The sequence below is a fragment of the Mustela nivalis genome (assembly GCF_964662115.1).
Source record: "Mustela nivalis genome assembly, chromosome: 7".
Classification (NCBI taxonomy): Eukaryota; Metazoa; Chordata; class Mammalia; order Carnivora; family Mustelidae; genus Mustela; species Mustela nivalis.
The window spans coordinates 120,057,825-120,078,915 of record NC_139026.1 but is presented as its reverse complement, the minus strand read 5'-3'; the positions used below and the strand labels follow the sequence as shown (position 1 = coordinate 120,078,915).

At 38.0% G+C, this 21,091-nt stretch overlaps 1 protein-coding gene and 1 long non-coding RNA gene across 26 annotated transcripts in view; one reads left to right on the top strand and one right to left on the bottom strand.

The window, feature by feature from the left end:
• Positions 1 to 1,532: 1,532 nt before the first annotated feature.
• Positions 1,533 to 15,110, bottom strand: LOC309869504. Of its 4 annotated transcripts, none has more exons than XR_014314210.1 (7): positions 14,808 to 15,110; positions 10,941 to 11,092; positions 10,629 to 10,813; positions 8,420 to 8,516; positions 7,565 to 7,715; positions 5,866 to 6,026; positions 1,533 to 3,649 (listed from the first exon to the last, which is right to left on the bottom strand). It is a non-coding gene; the product is annotated as an uncharacterized lncRNA (long non-coding RNA). The 4 variants fall into 4 exon arrangements; XR_014314211.1 differs by lacking the exon at positions 14,808 to 15,110 and adding an exon at positions 14,188 to 14,275; XR_014314212.1 differs by lacking the exons at positions 8,420 to 8,516; positions 14,808 to 15,110 and adding an exon at positions 14,188 to 14,275.
• The window catches only part of ZEB1 (zinc finger E-box binding homeobox 1), a 195,943-nt gene continuing 189,051 nt past the window's right edge, over positions 14,200 to 21,091 (top strand). For 9 of the 22 annotated variants that reach the window (XM_082740762.1, XM_082740776.1, XM_082740773.1 and 6 more), the window contains exon 1: positions 14,497 to 14,584. Coding sequence is in view for 4 of the 22 variants with exons in the window: in XM_082740759.1 (XP_082596885.1) it covers positions 14,527 to 14,584 (58 nt within the window). In the remaining 18 variants the exon portion in view is untranslated. Of the gene's footprint in view, positions 14,426 to 14,465; positions 14,585 to 15,566; positions 15,644 to 15,994; positions 16,014 to 21,091 lie in introns of those variants that run through there. The other 13 variants (XM_082740775.1, XM_082740770.1, XM_082740774.1 and 10 more) reach the window with 10 other exon arrangements.

The following is a 21,091-nucleotide window of genomic DNA, read 5'->3' as shown; positions in this document are numbered from 1 at the left end:
AAAGGGTGCAGGAGGGCATGTTTTATGTTCAATAAACAGAGAAAATGAAGTATAGAAAGAATTATATGCCACTCAAAAGTTTTGCATGAGAAAATTTATAGACATATTGAACATATAACAGAATATTCACTAAAAGGAATATTCACAATTCTTTTTCTGAATATTAATTTTATGCTTTAGAATAAAGGTTTATGCTTTAGAATCTTGTCTTTGGACAGCCCTGGATATTTTATGTTTACTGAGCACAACAGAATTTACACATGGAATCTAAATTTGAGTCCCAGTCTATATGAACTGGCTGACTGTAGCCTCTCTATACATAAGAGATGGAAATAATATCTACTAATGTCATAATAAAGCTCAAATAAAACCATAGGTAGTAATTATAAAGGCTCTAAAAGAGTACATTCTCTATTAAAATTGGTGTGTATTAACATACGCAAACTATTTCCTTCTTTTACTTTTTTATCCTAGAATCTAAACAGGGGATATGTGATTCAACATTTTATTCTGAGAAGAGATTTCATTCTTTATCTGGAACATGACAGCAATCATTCTCTAGTTAGATCTAAATGACTGAATTGCAAGGTGAACCGTATTGGTGACTAACTCATTTTCCCTCACCTCCAGCACCCTCTTTTTCCAAGATCAAGCAATTTTCCTGTGTAATGAACTGTATCTGCTATCAAGTGGCCTGAAAATTAAGAGGTCCGAAGCATCTCCCAAGTCCTCATTTCCTATTTGGTATCATGATGTCTTTTACTGCTACATCACTGATCTATGCTTCCCAAGGCTATACAAAGCAGGAATGCAAAAAATGAAGGGAATGACAGAACAATTTTACATATGGGGGGAAAAGCTTCAATCGATTTTGAATTATTCAGGTGATGGTTTTCTAGCTAATGGGTTGTCAAATTCTTTGCATCAAATGCTTTTGTGGGGTTGATAGTCTTTTGGTCAGTCCGCGCTGTCTAGCACTGAAAGGAGAGCAGATGCAACAAGGGCAGGATTTGAAACCAACGTCAACCACCAAAAGTGGATTTTAGTAGTGTGATGCATGACCATAACATACCCGAAGACTGAAGAACTTGATTTCAAGGGAGGACAAAAATATAAGTAAATTAAGTAATAAGGAAAAAAAAAAATCAGGTTGCATTTTCCTCTATAAACACAAAAAATAAAGTAAAATAGGGAAGAACTATAATCAATTTATTCAATCATCTCAAAAAACTAGTATTTTTCTCATAGAGTCAATGTTTTTAGTTTTTTTCTTTAGCAGACAATATCTGAGTAATATCTTCTACTATTCATTTCTGCTATTTATAAAGTTGATGCTGAACATATGATGTTTTATAATCATACATTACTTTTGGCATTTACTAAAAATGTTACCAGTTAGCTAATGAAAATACCCACCAGAAAATTCTTCATCCTACTACGACATTATTTGAAAAACAGTAACATATTTATTGGTGACTTTAACAGATCAAAAGCACAATATCATATGGGTAGATTCAGGAAATAAGTAGAGCTACTAAAGAGAAAAGATATTTATTTAATGACAGTAAAGAATTCACAAAATGACTAGATTCCACAGCTATTTACAACATTAAAATAATGTAAATCGTTAGTTGTAATAGCAAAACACACAGAATAATGTTGACTCTAAATGTGCATGCTTTATATACTATTTTAACTAGGAATAAATTCATCTATAACTATTAAAATATCGTTTCTGAGGGTGAAACAACATAATTATCTATACATATACAGCAACAATGTAAAGCAATATCAAATGTAAGGAATAAAGCAATAATTTGGCTCTTTGTGGACATTTTTATGATCTGTAAAAACACTTCATGAAGCTACCTACAAAGAAAAACTTGCTTAAATTCAATTGCATTTGACAGTTGTTCAAAATCTAAGTAGATAATTTCAAAGACAAAACTGGTCATAAAACCAAAACCAGTCCTTTGCAAACACCTTAAGAAATAAAAAGCAAATATTTTTAAAAACTGTATCAAGGCAGATTTAATGTAATAGTCAAGTATTTGATATACCATGTCAATTCAGACCTGTTTTTGACATTTTAACTCCATCATGGTGTGAACAAGAGGAAGAAGTAAAAAAAAAAAAATTCGTTATTTCTTAAAAAATAATTCATGTTACTCAAATGAGTTATTATCATAGTGGCCGTCATAAAATACAAAAGAGTCAATTATTCAAAATTCATGAGTATTTGACTCCAGAGAGAATTATGTTGATCTAGCAGGTTTGTACAATAAAAATTCAAAATTCTATGTCTTACAGTTTTTAAAATAACTTTCCCATACATGATCTCATGTGACACTCACCAAAACCCTATCAATATGTAGGGAATTTTTGGTGTATGTAGAGAAATTAGATTTGATTTTGCAGAAAAGGAACTCAGGTTCAGAGTCAGAGATGTTAGGGAGGTATATCCAAGGTTATTCCCATAGGAAAGAGTTGAGTGTGGACCCTCAAATCCCATTCATTCATTCATTCTTTTGTTAATAGTGAAAGTATTCTTCCATTCCCTAAGTGCCCTTTGCTACTTGAAGGCAATCTTGATAGAGGAGAGCAAGAAAAGCCACCTGAGATTAAGAACTTACCATAGAAAATCAGCAAAATAGAAAATTGGCCAGAATTGTAAGGTTTAGATATGAATTAAAAGTATAAATATTGGCTAACAGAGATCTGTGATTTTGTCAGACCATGCTATGCCTCTGCCTGTTAGCAGGGCTAAGAATTGACTATGTCTCTACAGCTTTAAATGGAATCACTTTAATATAGAGAGAAATAAACATATCTTTTTTAAGTCACCATTATCTTAGATTTTCTTTTGTAGGCAGCCAAAGTTAATCCTGTTTGATATAGGTATATATAGGAGTTTCTTAATGTTACTGCAAAAAATTATCACAAACTTAGTGGCTTAAAATAACACAGTTATCTTATAGTTCTTAGAAGTCAAAAGTCGAAAATGGGTCTTACCAGGCTAAACTCAAGGTTTTGGTAGGATTAGGTTCCTCCAGAAGGGTCTGGGGGGGATCTTTCTTGGTCTTCTTTGGGGCCACCTACATTCCTTGGGTCATGGCCCCTTCTTCTATCTTCAAAGCCAGCAACACTGGACAGAGAGCGCAACACTGGACAGAGAGAGTCCTTCTCCTGCTGTCAGCTCACTAATTGTATTTCTGCCTCCCTCTTCTCTTTTTAAGGGCATTTTTGATTGAATTAAGTCCACCCATATAATTCAGGGTATCTCCCCATTTCAAGATCAGCAAGATTAATTCCACTTGTTTATCCACTTCTGCAGCCTCATTTGGAATAGGTATTCCTTTTATTTGATGCTCTTATTCTATTGGATCCTCTGTCCCCAAAACACTGTACTTTCATCTGGAGGGGTCTGCATATGCTATAATTTCTGCATTTAACATTCTTCCCTCATTTTCCTGACAAATTCTATCCTTCTCCAAGAAAGACTTACTTGACTCCAGGTTAGTTTAGACGTATCTCCTTTGTATAGTAGATCTCCTGGACATTTATTTAAACAGTATTTTTGTTAATCTGTTTCTTTCTGAACTTCTTGAGGTCAAAAAGTGTATGAAGCATTTATAGCCCCACAAAGCATCTGTCACATAGAATATGCATAAGAGTAGTAGTTGAATAAATGAAGTAGTCAATGGGATCATAATTTTGAGTACTGCAGTCTTTCTACTTTACAACTATCGCCCCTTAGGGAATAACCTTATGCCCAAAAAAAGTTTTAGAAGGATTCTCTAGCCCTTTGTATCCATTATTAAAAATTACCATTATCTATAGTTTTGGATGTGTTCACAATACAAAATTCAAAAAATATGAAGATATGTATGAAGTAAATTTCTCTTTCTTGTGGTTTAGTCTCCCAGAACTCCTCTCTAGAGGCAAACACTGCTATATGTGCCCTCCCACAGAAAATCTATGCACTTACACGTTTGGGTATGCATAATTGTGTGTTTGTGTGTGCACGTAGTAAATGGTAGAAAACTATATACACACTGTTCTTTACCTTTCCTTTCTACCAGACTTTATTTTTAATCTTTAAGAGCTTTTCAGATTAGCTGTTTCATCCTTCCTAAATGATTGCATAGCATTCCTAGAAATTCCTTTGAATTACTTTCCAATTTATTTTGCAGTCAATTACACTTACCCAAGAATTCTAAAATGGTTAACTTTTGCCAGCATATAACAGGAATCTTTGCAGTTAACTGATTACTGCATAAGAGCTAGCAGGAATTTAAAACTTAGAACAATTCTAAGGATGGTTATTTTGTTAGACATTTCTTTAATTTAAAAATCTAGTGATAAACTTAGAAGCTAAATGAAATACAAACTCTTCTTTCAGCAAGGGTATTTTAAATAAACAAATATACAGGGTTTTTTGTTTATTTTTATAATACTAGGCATAAAAGAGCTTGAAGAGGTTGCAAGATCCAGAACTGAAATGATTATTGGTTAAATCCAGTATGGAATTTAATACACACTTATGTGTTTTCCTATGTACATATTCTAAACCATTAGGCAATTCATGTTTACAATCAGTGTAAATAAACTACCAATATCTTTTCTTTTCAAAATTTTAAGTTCTAGTTAGTAACATACAGCACAACACTAGTTTTAGGTGTAGAGTTTAGTGATTCATCACTTCAATATAACACTGGGTACTCATCACAAGTGCCCTCCTTAATACCCAGCACCCATTTAACTCATACTTCAACCTCCCCCCAGCATTCAGTTTGTTCTCAATAATTAAGAGTCTGTTTGCTGGTTTGCCTTATTTTTCTTCCCCTATGCTCATCTCTTCTGTTTCTTAAATTCTACACATGAATGAAATCATATGGTGTTTGTCTTTCTCTGAACAACTTACTTCATTTAGTATAATACTCTCTTAGATCCAACCATGCTGTGCAAATGGCAAGATTTCATTCTTTTTTAATGGGTGAGTAGTATTCCATGACATATACAGATATAGATATATATGCACCCCTTCCACATCTTTATCCATTCATCAGTCAATGGCCATTTAGGCTCTTTCTATAATTTGGCTATTGTTGATAAATTGTTTCTATCAACACTGGGTACACGTATCCCTTAGAATCAGTATTGTGTCCTTTGGGTAAATACCTAGTAGTACAATTGCTGGATTTCAGAGTAGTTCTATTTTTAACTTTTTGAGGAACCTCCCTACTGTGGGAATGCAAAGTTCATCCATTCTAGAAAATAAGCTACAAATTTCGAAAACTTTTTAATCATGGTGAGACAAGCTCATGTATTTCCAGTGGCATCATACATTGGTATGATCCTTTGCAAAAACAAGCTGACAATAGGCTTAAAAAGATACAACCATATTTATTCCTGTTGACTAAATAATTCCAGTTCTGAGACTCTTTCCCCAGGAAATGATCAAAAAACCAAACAAAAACTATACTACAACAGTGTTCATTATTCATAAAACAAAAAATGGAAGTGATTCAAATGTTCAATAATATGTAACTGGTTTAGTAAATTATAGTAAATTTAGTAAATTCCAATTCGAGGAATATTCTAGCCAAGTAAAAAAAATTCAAGTGTAAGGTTATGTGCCTATATAGGAAAAGGTGTGTGGTATGTTAAGTGAAAAGGCAGAATACTAAAATTTAATGTAGTTCTCATACGTGTATGAGAACTAAGCATCACTGCAACTATATAAACTATATAAGTGAAAAAAGCACTGAATAATACTAGTCTTAGGGCAGGAATAGGGACGATTTCTTTTCCTCTAAGTATTGTGTAATTTTATAGTGGGCACATTTAGGTGTCTTTTCATACCTCTTTTGAGTCGATACCACCTTCGTGCACAGTGGTAAGTCCTGAAAGAAAGTTAAGCAGAAGTGTGGAGATGCAGAGGTAAGAGGTGGAGAGGTTCTGTCTATCTAAAGGTAATTCAACTCTTTACTTAGGAGACCTGATTGTTCTCCTATTCTTGGATGCTGTGGGAAAAAAAAAATATCATGAACTTCTATCTGAATTGGTGTCTGCTCCACACAAACCAGGAAATAAAACTAAGACAGATTTTATAGTTCTTCTATAATAATCTTTAACTTGTATTTTAAAAAATGTTCTTGCTATCTAATTACATTGAAAATAGTGTTATTTATGCTAGGGTAATAAGTTTACTTACCATGCAGACAATTCCTTAGATAATATAGTTAATGGAAGCCAACAGTATCTCTACATGATATAACAAATATTCCAACTAATGCTAAACAACAAGTTAATCTCACCTCTTCCTTTTGTCCTTTATTAGAATCGTTCCACCTATGCCTGAACTGACATTTTCAGGGATAAAAATTATATTTTAGCCTTGTGGAACAGAAAGGTGTGGTGAGGGTTATGCTCCAAATATCTGGCTCTGATCTTTGTCTAAAAATTTGCTTTTGCTGTATTACCTATTGTTTACGATTTATCATGTGCCAGGCACCATGTAAAAACACATCACATACAAGATCTCATTTGCTCTTCACAAAAGTGCTTGTGCCAGAATGATTCACAGACGGCAGAAACTTCTGCTCTATTCCATAGTTACTGAGTGTGCTTCCTGTTTGACAGGCATTGTTTTTGGTATCAGAAATACAAAGATGAAAATTTCAGGCTAGGAGAGAAGACAGATGTAAAACATAGTAAAAGTGGTAAATGCTACCATAGTGGTGCATACAAGGTACTCTGAAGGATGTGAGAGAAAGAAAATGAAGTCTGCTTTCTTGGAAGTATATAAGGTAATTTGGAAGACAGCAGAATCGGAACGGGGTGGTGTTAACTTTAGTGCATTAGGGTGTTGTAAACATAATAGAGGGAAAACAGTATTAAAGGATATACTGAAGTCTTTTAAAACATTCACTTATCATATAATTTTGAGGACCTGGCATGTAGCAAGACAGTTTTAGAAGTCCAACCTGAAACAATTTATTACTTAAACATTACAAATATTAAGTATGGTATATGTTGCTTACAATTTAACAATAGTATTATCTATTTGTTAATATAATCTAAAAATGTTATTCTTCACCTGTGCTTCATTTCAGACAGCCTCATCTTGTATGGCTTTTAGTTACGGCTAAGTTATTCCTTTATAAATGATTATAGGAAAAAAACTTGAATTAAAGTTCCCTTGATGAATGCTGTTCTGTTCACTTTTCCTCTGCTCCTCTTGCTATCCCCCCACCATCAGAACACTTATATAATTTGGACACTCTTGACTTTTTAAAAACCCTTTCATGGATTACAATTGCTTTCTGTACAGGGTCCCCAATCCTTAAAATCTTTATGTGATCTGTTTCCTGTTTACCCACTTCTGTAGCCTCATCTGGAATCAGTATTCCTTTTATTTGATGCTCTTCTTCTCTTGGATCTTCTGCCCCCAAAACATCACACTTTCATCTGGAGGGGTCTGCATATGTTGTAACTTCTGCCTTTAACAGCCTTCCCTCATTTTCCCAATAAATTCTATCCTTCTCTAAGAAAGACTTACTTGACTTCAGGCTGGTTGTCTCTCCTTTGTATACTAGATCTCCTGGTATTTATTTAAACAGTCTTTTTGTCGATCTTTTTGTCGATCTGTTTCTTCCTGCACTTCTTGAGGTCAAGAAGTGTATGAAGCATTTATAGCCCCCACATAGCATCTGTCACATAGAATATGCACGAGAACAGCAATTAAATAAATGAACTAATGAATAATTATTAAAACTTCTACATGGCACAATGCTAAATGTTACATTAAAAGTAATGACCAATTACCATAATGTTTTAAAGCTGTTTATAAATTAAAGATGAACAAATAAATCAATAAAAATATTTATCATGAAACTTAAAGCCTGCATACTTTGGTAGGCAGAACAGTGGCCTCCAAAGATGTCTATGCCCTAATTCCCAGAACCTGTGAATATGTTAGATTATGTGGGAATTAAGGTTGCACATGCAATTAAGTTTGTCGATCAGCTGATCCTGAAATGTGGAGATATCCTGAATTATCTGGGTGGATCTAATTTAATCACAAATGCCCTTAAAAATAGAAAGGGGAGACAGAAATATAAAGAACTAGTAAGCTGACAGCAGAAGAACTTGGCCCAATGTTGCTGGCTTTGAAGACAGAGGAAGGAACCATAAGCCAAGGAATGTGGGTAGCCCCTAGAAGCTGGAAAAGGTAAAGAAAGAGCCCCTCCTAGAGCCTTCTGGAGGAAACTAATCCTACCAAAACCTTGAGTTTAGCCTGGTGAAACCCATTTTGGACTTCTGACTTCAAGAACTGTAAGATAATGGATGTTATTTTAAGCCACTAACTTTGTGATAATTTTTTGTCATAACAATAGGAAACTCATATACATACCAGTATCAAACAGGATTAACTTGGGCTGCCTACAACAGGAAATCCAAGATAATGGTGGCTTAAAGAAGATGTTTATTTCTCTCTAAATAAAAGAGATCTGGAAGTAATAAGAAGTCTAGAGTTAGTTATGGTATTCTATCCTGTCAAGGACTCAGGCCCCTTCAATCTTGTTTCTTTACCTTTCTTTATCTTAAGAATCTCTAGCTAGCAGTTCTGATTCAAACCAGCAAGAAGAGAAAGAATGATGAACCATCTCCTTTCGAAGGACAGACTTCCTCGACATTGCACACATCACCTCCACTTATATCTCACTGGCCAGAACTGAGTAGCACAGTAACACCTAGATCTGTGAAAAGACCATTCAAGTGGCCATGGGTAGGAGGGGAGGGTTAATAATGGTATTAAGAAGAAACATACTGGAGACAACCAGCTATCTCTACCTTAATACTGTGGTATTAAGATTTTCTTTTCCCCTTCATGTTTTAATTATATAAAAGCAGTCTCTCTTAGATTTCTTATCACTAGCACAGAGGCCTTCATTCTACAAATAGTTACTGAATAATTATGATGTAATAGACTCGGGAATATTTCTAAGTATTTGTCAGATTTTGCATGTACACACAGTACATGAGTATATACTTAGTCACTGAATGATATATTTATATCATATTCAAACTTTGGTGTTGTGATCAATAGAAATAAAATTCTGGATTGATAAATAAGGGTAAATGTATTTTATTTCTCTATGTATAGTATTGAGGGGCCTGGCAGGAAGCAAATTGCACACTCAAAGGGTAAACAGAAGAGAGTTTGATGAAGAGACTATTTACAGAGATGTGGGCAGGCTTTAGGGGAACCAATAGGGAATAAAGTCCCCAAGGACTCATAATATGAGGACACCATTGCCATCCCTAGGCCTGAAGGGACAAGGGAAGCAGTTGCTGGAACTTGCCAAGACCTGTTGCCATGAGATAGGGTTGTATGACTAGAACCATGGCCTTGGTTCTAGAGGAATGAAGTTACTGCCAAAAGCCACAAACAGGCGGGGGGCAGTATGGGGAAAGGTGAAATAAATATCCTGACCTCTCTCTTTCCTTCCTGTGATCATTTGCCAAGGCCTCCAAATTGGTTGAAACCAAACAGAAACCAGAAGGCAAAGGATCCGTGGTGGTGTGGTCCATAAAAATTAGCCTCTAAGAACATAGAAATGCAGAGAATAGACTTTGAGGGACAAAGAAAAACCAGAATATGAAAAATCAAAGCATTTTACAGAGTTGGGATGACTCAAAATACTTCGAACAAAGTAAGAAAGGAATTGATCCAAATAGGTATGTTAGACCTGGCACAAAGAAAGATGAAGAGAATGATTAAAACATAAACCAGTGGAGAGGGGCAGAGTCTGTGATCTATTTATGTAATTAGGATAAAGAGACTGAGCTAGAAATAGAGGCATATGAAAGAATGAGAAGGGTCTGACCAAGGATCTTAAAGTTGTGGATATATTTCAACACAGGGTGTTTCTTATTGCCAACTTTTTCATGTGAGCTTAACACAATTGTGGGACATTGAAAACCTTTTACTGACTGCTAATATTTAAAAATATATATATACCCCAAGGAATGAAAAGTGGCAGTGACTGTAACTGAGGATCTGTGGACTATAGGTCAATGATATAGCTATACTCTGTCAGAGAACCAGTCAAATGCTTTGAAAAAAAAAAATCAAGATGCCAAGGAAAGACATACATGGAGACAAGAGGGGGGAAAATCAGCAGTAGAAACCAGGTATCAGATCCCTGATAAGGTAAATTCACTGAAATCCAGAATATGCATGTAGCTCTTTAATTTACCTATAGTTGTCAAGTATACAAAAAAAGTGTTAAACATGTTCTAAAAGAAACTATCTTCCATGAAGGCAGCCTTTGAAAACAATCATATTAATTACTGTGATTTTATGGAAAGATTAGTTTTAGTTTTTGGATGTTCATTAACACCCTCCAAACATTTTTTTCTACATTTATTTATACTTACATCTGTCCATATTAGACATGTTCCTGAAAAAAATGCCCCCAAAATAAGAAGCTCTGTGTGTTAACATTTCATTGACTTATCTTAATTGAGTTATACCCAAAAGGAAAAAAACATTTTATGGTGAAATATATAATAAAACCACATGGAGATTTGGGGAAACCATTTGTCCCTATTATTACCTCCTGGAAGACTTTATTAGAAGAGTTGGTGTGGGTCCCAAAGGCAGCTGTTGGTTCTGGATCACTTTGTTGTCATGTTTCCTTCCTGACTCAGCGACTGTAGAATTTGGTCAAACTGCAGCAGTTAAATTACCATTGCCCTCTTTGGTCTCATTGTGAACTCCATGTCCAGAGTCACTTTTGAGCTAAGGAATGAAGGAAAACATTATGGGAGTTCTAAATTCTATACTTTGATGGGTAACCTATGTCAAATTTATTCTTTTTCTTTCAAAGCTCTAAAATTAAAATTACAAGGTAATAGAATTAATTTACCTGATGCAATTAATGTTATCTTCTGATGAAAACAACCAACTTCTTATTTTGATGGAGATTATAAAATCATATTATAAGTTATATTTCCCAAATGTGTTCAGGAAGTGAGGTATGAGAAAATCATATGCTTGATGTAGAACACCATGAAATATCTACATTTTAAATTCAAAAGAATTTTATGTCAAATTTTATCCTAACATACATGAACCGTACTTGGAAAGCAAATAGTAGGTGCAAAGGGTTTATGAAAAATTTATAGAAAAAAATCAGTATTGAATATTCTATCCATTTATTTCCTTATAAATTTTAAAAAGATTGTAATAATTCATTTTTACCAGAATACCTCTTTCAGCACATGTGCACACTAGAATTTCAATCCCAGTGCACACTAGAGGCAGAATATAAACATTTCATTTACACTTAAATTAGAAGTACATATATTGAATAAATATTGTATATGGACACTATAACAACTAAAATCAATGATAAAAGATACATGTTAAACTCTTAATAGTATGCCCGCCATGGTGATGTAAATGAACCTAAATTTTTTACTGAGGTATAATTGACTAAATAAAGGTAAACTTTAATAAAGTTTAATAAATTCTCCCTTTTCTAAACTTATTCTAAAGATTTTTTCCAATTATTTAGTTATATTTAAGAGATAAGAAGCAACCATCACATATGCATAAGGCAAGAATTTATTCTGAGATTTACTTTCATCTGCTTTCCTTTCAGTCTAGATTTCAACAATTTTGGGAATGTTACAGTGAACAAAATGTATTAATCAAATATTCAATTTGTAATATATATCATTAGTCCAGAATTTTACAAAACTGAAATTTTGTATTATAATATTTAGAATATCAATATTTCCTATGTATATTTAAAACACAGGAGTGAGCAGAGTTAATCATTTGGGGACCATTATGGAGACACTAAAATCAAAATCAATTAGTTTCAAAATAAGGCAAGATAAAAATGACAGTATTTAGCTTTTACATCCATGACTTCAACTTTTCCTAGCAACTAATGTGACGAAGGCAGATAAACAATCCTCACTTATATAGGAAAGATCAAGAATATTAATTTAAGAAATATTTCCCTATTGAGCATCTACTATGTAACTAGGTACTCCACTAGGTTCTGAGGGCACAGAAATGAAAAACAAAAAAAGTCTAGCCCAAGCTAACTAAACCAGTAACCATTAAAGCAAGGACGACAGTAACTACCTACTTGTCCCTTTCTCTCTTTGATTTTAAGAGAGGATGAATATTAAAGAAAACTTAGTAGGGAGGTATAGGACAGGCACTTCAGAAAGAGAAAAGGACAGGAAGGACAGGAGCAATACTGCCTAAGTTTAAGAGCAGATAGAATGTGTGCTACACACTTTCTACTTAGAAAGTATTTTTTTTCCCTTTCTGACTGGAAATTAGGGTAGCGATAAAAAAAAAAAGTTGTGTGTGGTGGGAGGAATTGCTGGATTCAGAAGGCAACTGAAGAACACTGTACAGCTTTTAGGAGGTAGGAAAAAATTACTGCTTGAACCAAGCAAAACATGGGCATGGTTCTGGTTCTGACATACACAAATGCAGTTAACATGATATTAAGGAAATTGAGGACTGCCTGTTCTTAAAATGATCATTAAGAGTAATGATTCTGGTTTTGGCATGAGGATGAGTAGATATATAGACATAGTGTATAGCAAAGAATATTTACAGTCACATTTCATGCACTAATAAATAATGCATTCACTTCTCTAAATGCCAAAGAAAATGTGGGAGAGAAAATTTTCATCTATATTCAGGATTAAACTTTCTAATTTTAAATTACCAGACTTCAGATGTAAATTTATTTCAGTTGAAAGGTTTGAAGAGATTATTAATGGATCTTCTAAACTTCTAGAGTGTTTAAAAGATAATTTTAATATAATAATCTTGCCATAGGCATGGCAAAAATTACAAATTTATTGAGCACCTACAATGTGACAGCACTGTGCTGGGTGACTTATTTCTAATACTCTAAGTCACATTTCAGTTTTCTCAATTTCTCTATCAGTAACTTTTAAAAAATATTTTACTTATATATTTTACTGAGACAGGGCGAGAGAGGAAGAAGCACAAGCAGGCTTCCCGCTGAGCGCGGAGCCTTGTGAGGGGCTCAACCCCAGGACCCTAAGATCAGGGCCCCAGCTGAAGGTAGACGCTTAACAACTGAGCCACCCAGGCTTCCCTCCATCAGTAACTTTTACATTGTTAATTTACAGCTAAATTACTTGAAATACAGCTCGTTTATTCTATAAAGCTGGTACCAAAGACATGGCCTCATCTGAACGGGGCAGAGGGATGGCTGGGAGGGAAAGCTAAATCCTACTGAATACGGAAGACCTGACTTTCTTGTTATTTGTAGTGTTATCTATATGGTCTTTCAGAAATCCCCAAACTTGTATAAAGTGAGAGACTTGAGATAAGATCAGCAATCTATCAATTTCAAAGACATTTGTCAGCCCTTGTCTCTTGCCTTAAGGCCCTATTCAGCGATAACTGCCCATTTAGGTAGTAAATCATGGCCCCTTAGTACCTTAACTCTACGTCTCAGCGCCTCCGCTCTCCGTCTACTCTAAGGGGAAAGCAGGGAGGAGGGCCCACAGCTCGGCGGCGGGGCGGGGGAGGCCGAGGTGACAGCAGGTGAGAGCCTGGTGCGGATGAGGAAGTGAGACAGGGGCCGTGTGGGGATTACTCATTCTGCTTCACCGCCGGTGCTGCCTGCAAGAGGAACTTCTCGCCTCTCTTTCGGTCCAGCTGAAGTTTTATCTAATTGAAGCCACTTCCCATCCCTGTTCGCTTGGGGGAAAACCGTGCGTCCGTGTCAGGCAAGGGAGTCAGAACTGCGGGGTCAGGTAGTCTCTCCGTGACGCCGCGTGTCCTCGCCATCAGAGGCCGAGCTTCCCAAATCAGCCCCTACGGTTCCCCGAACCTGCCCTCCCTCTACGCTTGGGAACACTCCCGGGTAGCCCAGAGCACGACCCTCTCCCGCGCCCCAAGATGCGCTGAGAGAACACACGCTGCGTGGGAGCGGAGCCCAACCTTGACCAAGCCGGAGGACAGGTTGCTCCGGTCACTGCGAGGGGGCAGCTCTGAGAGCACCCGGTCCTGAGAGCGATCAGCCAGACCCGTCCGCGCCCCAGGCAGCCGCGGCGGGTGTGGCCAGTTCGAGAAGCACAACGCTGCTGAGCCTCCTACTTTACCTTTCTCACTCCAACTGCCTGCCGCCCTTCAGACCGCGTCTCCACAGTTACCCAACACCCCCCTCCCCCATCCCACGACACCTGAGGGAAACTTTTCCCTCTCCCCTCAATTCAAACTCAGCTGCTTCTACGGTTGCCGCAAACCGTCCTCTCCCTAGCAACGAGGTTCCGGCCGTAGAGCGAGCGGCTCTAGGTGTAAGGAAGGTGATGTCGTAAAGCCGCGAGTGTCGTAAACCAGGTGCGGTGGGGAGGGGGGAGGGGTGGAGGCGGAGGGGTGGGGGGGAAGGGGGAGGGAGGGGGAGGAGGTGACTCGAGCATTTAGACACAAGCGAGAGGATCATGGCGGATGGCCCCAGGTGTAAGCGCAGAAAGCAGGCGAACCCGCGGCGCAATAACGGTGAGTGGCGGAGGGGACCGGGGAGCGGCGGAGTCAGGGGGAGCCGGGCAGCCGGGGCGCCCCCGGGGGTGAGGGGGGCGAGCCGGGCTGGGGGCGGCCGGGGCAGAGACGGGCAAAGTGGAGTGGGAAAGTAGAAAGTAGTGCTCTCTGCCCCCCTCCGCTGCTGCCGCTGCCGGAGCCGCGCCGCGGCCGCTCGCTCTCCCTGAACCGTTATGTCTCTTACCTGGTCTCTCTCCGCCTAGCGGCTCCTGCCGCCCCTGCCGCCTCCTTGGACCGTTAGCCGCCGCATCCCCGGCGCAGGGCGGGCGGCCGGGACGCGGCCGGCCACTTTTCTGGTCCCGGGTGGAGCGGCTGTTGCTTCTTTTCGCACTTTTCCCCACTCTTTTGCCCCTCGGCGCCTCCCCTCTCCCCCTCCTCTCAGCCCCCTCCGCGTTATTCTCCCTCAGCGCGGAGGCCCCCGGGAGCCGAGGAACAAACTTGTGGCCGGCGCTGACCGTGCAAAGTGGCTTCCGCGCGCCGCGGCCCCGGCCGGCGCCGTCGCTCGGGCCCCGCGGCTCCAGCCGGGCCGGGCTGCGGGCGCGCGGCGGGCGGCGGCGGCGGCGGGACGCGGCGGCCGCGGGCTGCGTGTCGTCCGTGCGCGCGTGTGCGCGGGCGCCGGCGGTGCGCGCCGCTGGCGGACCGGGCTCGGCCGGCGGCGGTAAAGTTGTGACCGGCCGGCGAGGCGCGCTCGCGGAATGGGGATTAGCGGAGCGGAGGCGCGGGTCCCTAAGCGCCCCTCCTCCCCCGCGCCTCGGGCCACCGTACCGCGGGCCCCCGGCTGGGGACGCCGAGGCGAGCCCCGCGAGTGAGGTCCACGTTCGGTGGGGAGCTGGTGGGGCGGCAGAGGAGATGGGTCAGGAGCGGGCACCTACTTGCTGCTGTGGGAGATCTGTGGATGGCGGCGAGCTGGGCAGCGGGTGTGTTTGTGGAGTTGTTACCTGGTCTTAGAGACAGGGAAGCACCACAGACAGATCCCCCCTCCCCGGGGGACACTCCTTCTCCGCGCTGGGATGGGGTTCTGTGCGTACACCTCTCATTTTTCTCTTTCGGTTTTTGGGGAAGTTGTTACCTGGGCCGGACGCACGGAGCGCTGAAGCCGGATAATGGAGCTTGGATGGCGCTCTTGGTCTCGGGTGGAAGGAGGGTGGGGGAGGGGGCAGACGGACCGACGGACGCACGGGTCTGCTGCTGTCGCTGCAGCTGCAGTGTTTATTGATTTGTGCTGAAGTGCCGGGGCAATACACACCCCTCTGCCTGGCATGAGAGTTAAAAATAAATAAATAAATAAATAAATAAATAAATAAGAGAAAGAGAGAGACAGCAAGAGAGAGCGAGACCCGAACATGTGGTTGTTGTTGCACAGTCGCCTTTTCCAGTTTGGAGAGACGTTGTAAGTTGATTGTATTTCTGCTTATCTTGGGGGCGATTCTGTGCTTTCTCTCCCTCTTGTTCAGCAGCGAAATGTCTGCTGATTGTTATTGTCTGGACAGTTCCTGTGGCGAGAGGGGCGAGACTTCTCCGCCCGGGGGCGGCGGTAGCGCGGGGCGAGGTCCCCCGCCCGCGCCGGCCCGGTACCTGTTTGTATAATAATGGGCGGCAACGGCCCTGCCGCTGGCTGCAGCCGAGTCTATATAAGGAATTACACGTACATTTCGGACCGAGGGGCTCATTTTGGTTCCTACGTTATTTTTGAAACGAGTTTTTAACTGTAGGGAAATAAATGCACCTATAATGGGAACGCTGTTTCTTCCAGAAAATGAGGAAATGCGTGTTTAAGTAAAAACTCTCTCGCGCTGCCCCCGCCCCACCCCCAGCTCCTGGGCTCCCTTTCTCCCTCCCCTCTGGGATGCGAAACGCGAGGTTTTGTAACCTTTCCTGGCAATTTTAGATTTTGTGTGGGATTTCCTGTCTAGAAGCAGATACGAAGATTTTTAGCTGTTTCAAGATGTTTCCTTCCAGTCGTAAAAATATTTTTAATATATTTGAGCCGACATTAAAATCACTGCCTTCATGATGATTTTAGCAATACAAATAAACATTTGCGTTTTAAAGACGTCTGTTATGATTGATAACTAATATTTGGTATCGTCATTGTGGAGAGATGACTTGTTACAGCAAGGAGCAGAGCATAGGCTATTGCAATTTTAATTTCCTGTTTTAGCGTCAAATAGTGTGCTATATTGAGCTGTTGCCACTGTTGCTGATGTGGCTTTATGAAAGGTAAGTTGCTTCGGAAAGGGCTGCTCGCTTTTTACCTTATTTAAAATGTTCATCGCCAGAGAAAGGGGCTTTTCTTGTTGCTGACGACATGTGTGTGACATGTGAGTCTGAACCACCCAGCGTCTGTGCAGCTGCTGTAAACATGTTTACCTGAACGGGAAAGAATGGATTTTTCTCCTAAAGATCCTGTGATATGATTATTACACTCATAAGGCATATCAACAGATGACTTAAGGGGGAAAAAGCTTTCCTGAAAGGTACTTGAAATCAACAGGAAAAAGAGGTTCTCGATCGCTGCAGCAAATGGCAACTTGTGCAGGTAGAAAAAAGATGGTGTTTAGTTTTCTCCTGCATGTATGTCAGCCCCCTCCTGTCTGCTGCTTTCATTCTCAAGGGAGGGATTTATTTACCATGCTTGCTGTCAGTGTTTTTCCTTTGTGTTTAATATTAGAAAAACAGATTTGGGCTGTTTAGCACAAAATGTCTTGTCTGCAGTATGCATTACTCTCAGAAAACAAAAGGTGTTTAAGATAGCACCGTACTACTACAGGTATCTTCCATTTTCATCACTTTTGGCTCTGTCCTTGTATTTCTTTTTGTTCTCAAATGCATTTCATGCATTGCCGATGATTACAGCCATGCTATTTGATTAAGCCTTATAATTTACAGATTAAAAATGAAGTTATATGCCATTGTGTTGGGAAACCTCAGAATCGGTGCTGGTTAATATTTCTTAGCAACGCAGTCATATTTAAGTTGCAGTTGGTTATTGGAGAGAATTGCATGAAAGATAACTCTTAAATCTTTTTAATGAGGGAATAAATGATGTGTACAGTGGATGATAGCATTAGAGATAGTTTATGTTGTTATTTATATGTAAATAATTTTTTGTTCATTTAAAAATAAGATATGCAGATTTTACTGCTAAGCCTCTAGTGAAACATTTTAATTTCCTTTCTGGAATATATCTGCAGAATAGGATATTAATGAGAGAATCAAGTAATGTAACTTGACAGGGGTAAACCAACTGAGCAAGGCTTGGCCAAAGCATCAAACATTAGGTAGTAACTTCACGGTGATGATGTTAGTTGTGTATAAAGGAGTGGCATTAGAATTACGTAGAATTGATTTTTACCATTTGTAATGTCATGCTTTATTTGTTGTATTTTAAAAATATGTCTTCTAATTTTCCACTTCTGCGTGGTTTTCGTATGTCAGTATGTATGCATTTTGGAGGGGGAGAGAAATGTGTTCTAGTTACTAATGACCACATGCTGATTAATTCACTTTAGATGAAATAGCAGGTACATATTTTTCTGTCATTTGCACCATTTCCACTTGCTGTCTTTGGAAACCACCAGTAGAGGATGCTAACAAAAAATGATTATTGGTATAGTAGCACCGTAAGTCTCTCTATCTCCTGTTGATTGGGACCTCTACATTAATAGGGACCTTTGGTGTAATTCTGGGTCTTCGTGTTGCTTAAAACTAGCATTGGGTAAATCAGGCATAAACATTTTCTGGTTTGCTAAGATGGAAAGAAGTAGAAATGTTTTAACTTGAACGATTTATATATTTGAGCTTTTTGAATACTGAGATTGGTATTGCTATCAATTTAGTCTTGCTTTAGACCACTTATATTACTACTCTTTGTGTTTGTTTTTATGTTGTTAGATTTGGAAAAGAATATGTGATGATTGGCCTGTATTTATCTTGCATATTTACTGTATTTTTAATGTTTTTATTCATTAGAAGATTCCCTGAAAACATGTATTTTAGATATTTAAAGATGTAAACTGTTAAATATGGTTAAGAAAATTGCAATTAATTGTTAATACTTTCTAATTATCTTCCCATAACTTAAACTGTATACATGGATGGGCAAACAACAACTAAAGAAGGTGTTAACCAGCAGCCACTCAGATGTTAATGATTTTTAGATTTTATCTTTTCCTTTCCCTTTTAATTAAGAATAGGTAGTGTAGACATTTTACATTTGTCAATTGTAAATTAAGAAATATGTTAGCTTTGATGTTTTAAATGCAGCAAAAAATTATCTGTGGTTTGATAATTATTGTATATTTGTATTCATGAATTCTTTTCAAAGTGTGTAAATTGGTATTATAACTTTCATGTATAAAAAATTGCATGAGACTTGGTGTATTTAGTAATATTTTTGGTGTGTGTCTACAATTAATATAACTGTAAACTTTTGGAAGACGTTCCTTAGGTCAAATGTTAGAAATATTTCTTTGCCTAATTATTTTTAATGGTGTTTCTAAAAATGCATCAACAGTAGTATCATAATGCAATAGTAATACTGTTTATCTTGAATTAAGTAGGAATTACCTGAATTACCAGGTAAGCCTGTGTGATTTCTTATTTTAGAATGTCATGGTTTTTCAAGAGTGTGTGTGTGTGTGTATGTATGTATAAATATAGTTTTACATTTCCTGACAGATGTTTCTTGAATTTGGTGTTCATTTAATTCTTAGAGCTCCGTAGTAGTAGGTGTGATTCACTCACTACTTTTATGAAATGGGGAAGTTTACCACAAAGCCATAATGTATATGATGGTGACACGGAGCAAACTTGAAGTATCTTATAAACTGAGAGCATCCATCATTTGTTAAGATGAGCTTGTTGTAAAAGCACATGGAATATTACATTATTTTTTCTTTCTTTAGTTTGTAGTATTTTTGAAAGTTTGTACCCTCTGTTTGCAATTTTAGTTGCTTTGAAGCATTTGGTGAGAAGTGAGAAAGTTCTACCAAATTGGAAATGATACTTTAAAAATAACATAATTATATCCCATAATTGTTTTTATTGTTTTTTTCCTCCTTTTTTTTTTTTTTGCTTTCTCCTGTATAAATTACCTTTAAGCATGTGATTAGAGCCATATGTAAACACAGATGCAACATCATGTGGAATTCTATTAACTATTCTCAACTACCTGTATTGAATTGTAGTAGAGAAGAAGAAAAATCTTGTGGATGTTGGAAGAAGATATGCATTAATATGTAAAAGTGCAATTAAAGTTTAGAGGCCTTGATGAAATTGTGGAATAGTATTTGGGATTGGAAAAGGTTTCTTAATGTTTGCAGCATGATCATTAATTTATGGGGAAATGTCTGTTCTTCTCTAATTGAGACAGGAGCTAGAATAAAAGTTCATTGTTAAAAGAAAATCTTAAAAATCTTAAACTAGAAAAGTGCCTGATTAGGAAATAAAAAGTTTTTGAAAACACTTTTTAGAAGCCTATATTTTGTGCATATTACTAGTAAAATATTTAACTGGATGTCAGTTGAAAGAAAATTAATGGATATATATACCTAAAAAACAAGTTTTTAGTAACCCAAGTTAAAATGTAATCTATTAGACATACATTACTTTAGGAAATAAACTTTCCTTTGGATGGGATAGGGTTTTCAGAATTGTATTCCTAGAGGAAGCCTTCTTAAGACATCATTTTTAACTAATACAAATTTTCAGTGTGGTGTATAAGATCATGTCCGGACTTTTAACCTTGAGGTGATTGAACTTGGGCTGAAATACTCTGCCTTACATACTTGTAAAGGCTGTGAATGAAAATCACTGTATCTCTTTACAGTGGGAGGTGGGTTATACTGCTTGTTAACATGGAACTGGGTTGCTTAAAAGATGGCACTATTCTATAACACTTAAGTATAACTGTGTTCTCTAATAAGTAGAATGTCTATTATGATTGTTTTCAGAGAAAAAAATTTTAATATTTAGAACTCAATTCATTAATTTCATTAAAACATATTTTGAAGTATATCATTTAGGTATAGATAAATTGAAAGATTCACTTTTAAAAAGCAAAACAGCCAAATGTAAGTCTACGCTTGTATTATAGCTATAAAATGTTATTATTTTTTCATTCTCTTAAAATTTATCTTTATCTCATTTATTTCTTCAAACACCTTCCTGTTATTTAATCCATGCCTACTATATTTATAGGGATTGTACATATCTGTCCATGTAGACAATTTTATATATTTATTGAGACTTAATACATCGAGTTTGAGTATAAACTATGGCTGTTGGTAGGAGACAATATAGTATGGCAGCCTGCGAACAACTTCATCATCTCTTTTGCAGGAACAGCTACATCTGTGCTGGAATTATTAGTAACAGATGTTTTGTGACCTCTTAATTCCCACCCCCGCTTCCCCATCCATATTTAAAATTAAATGTGAATGGGAGATAAATAAGGGAATGATGTCA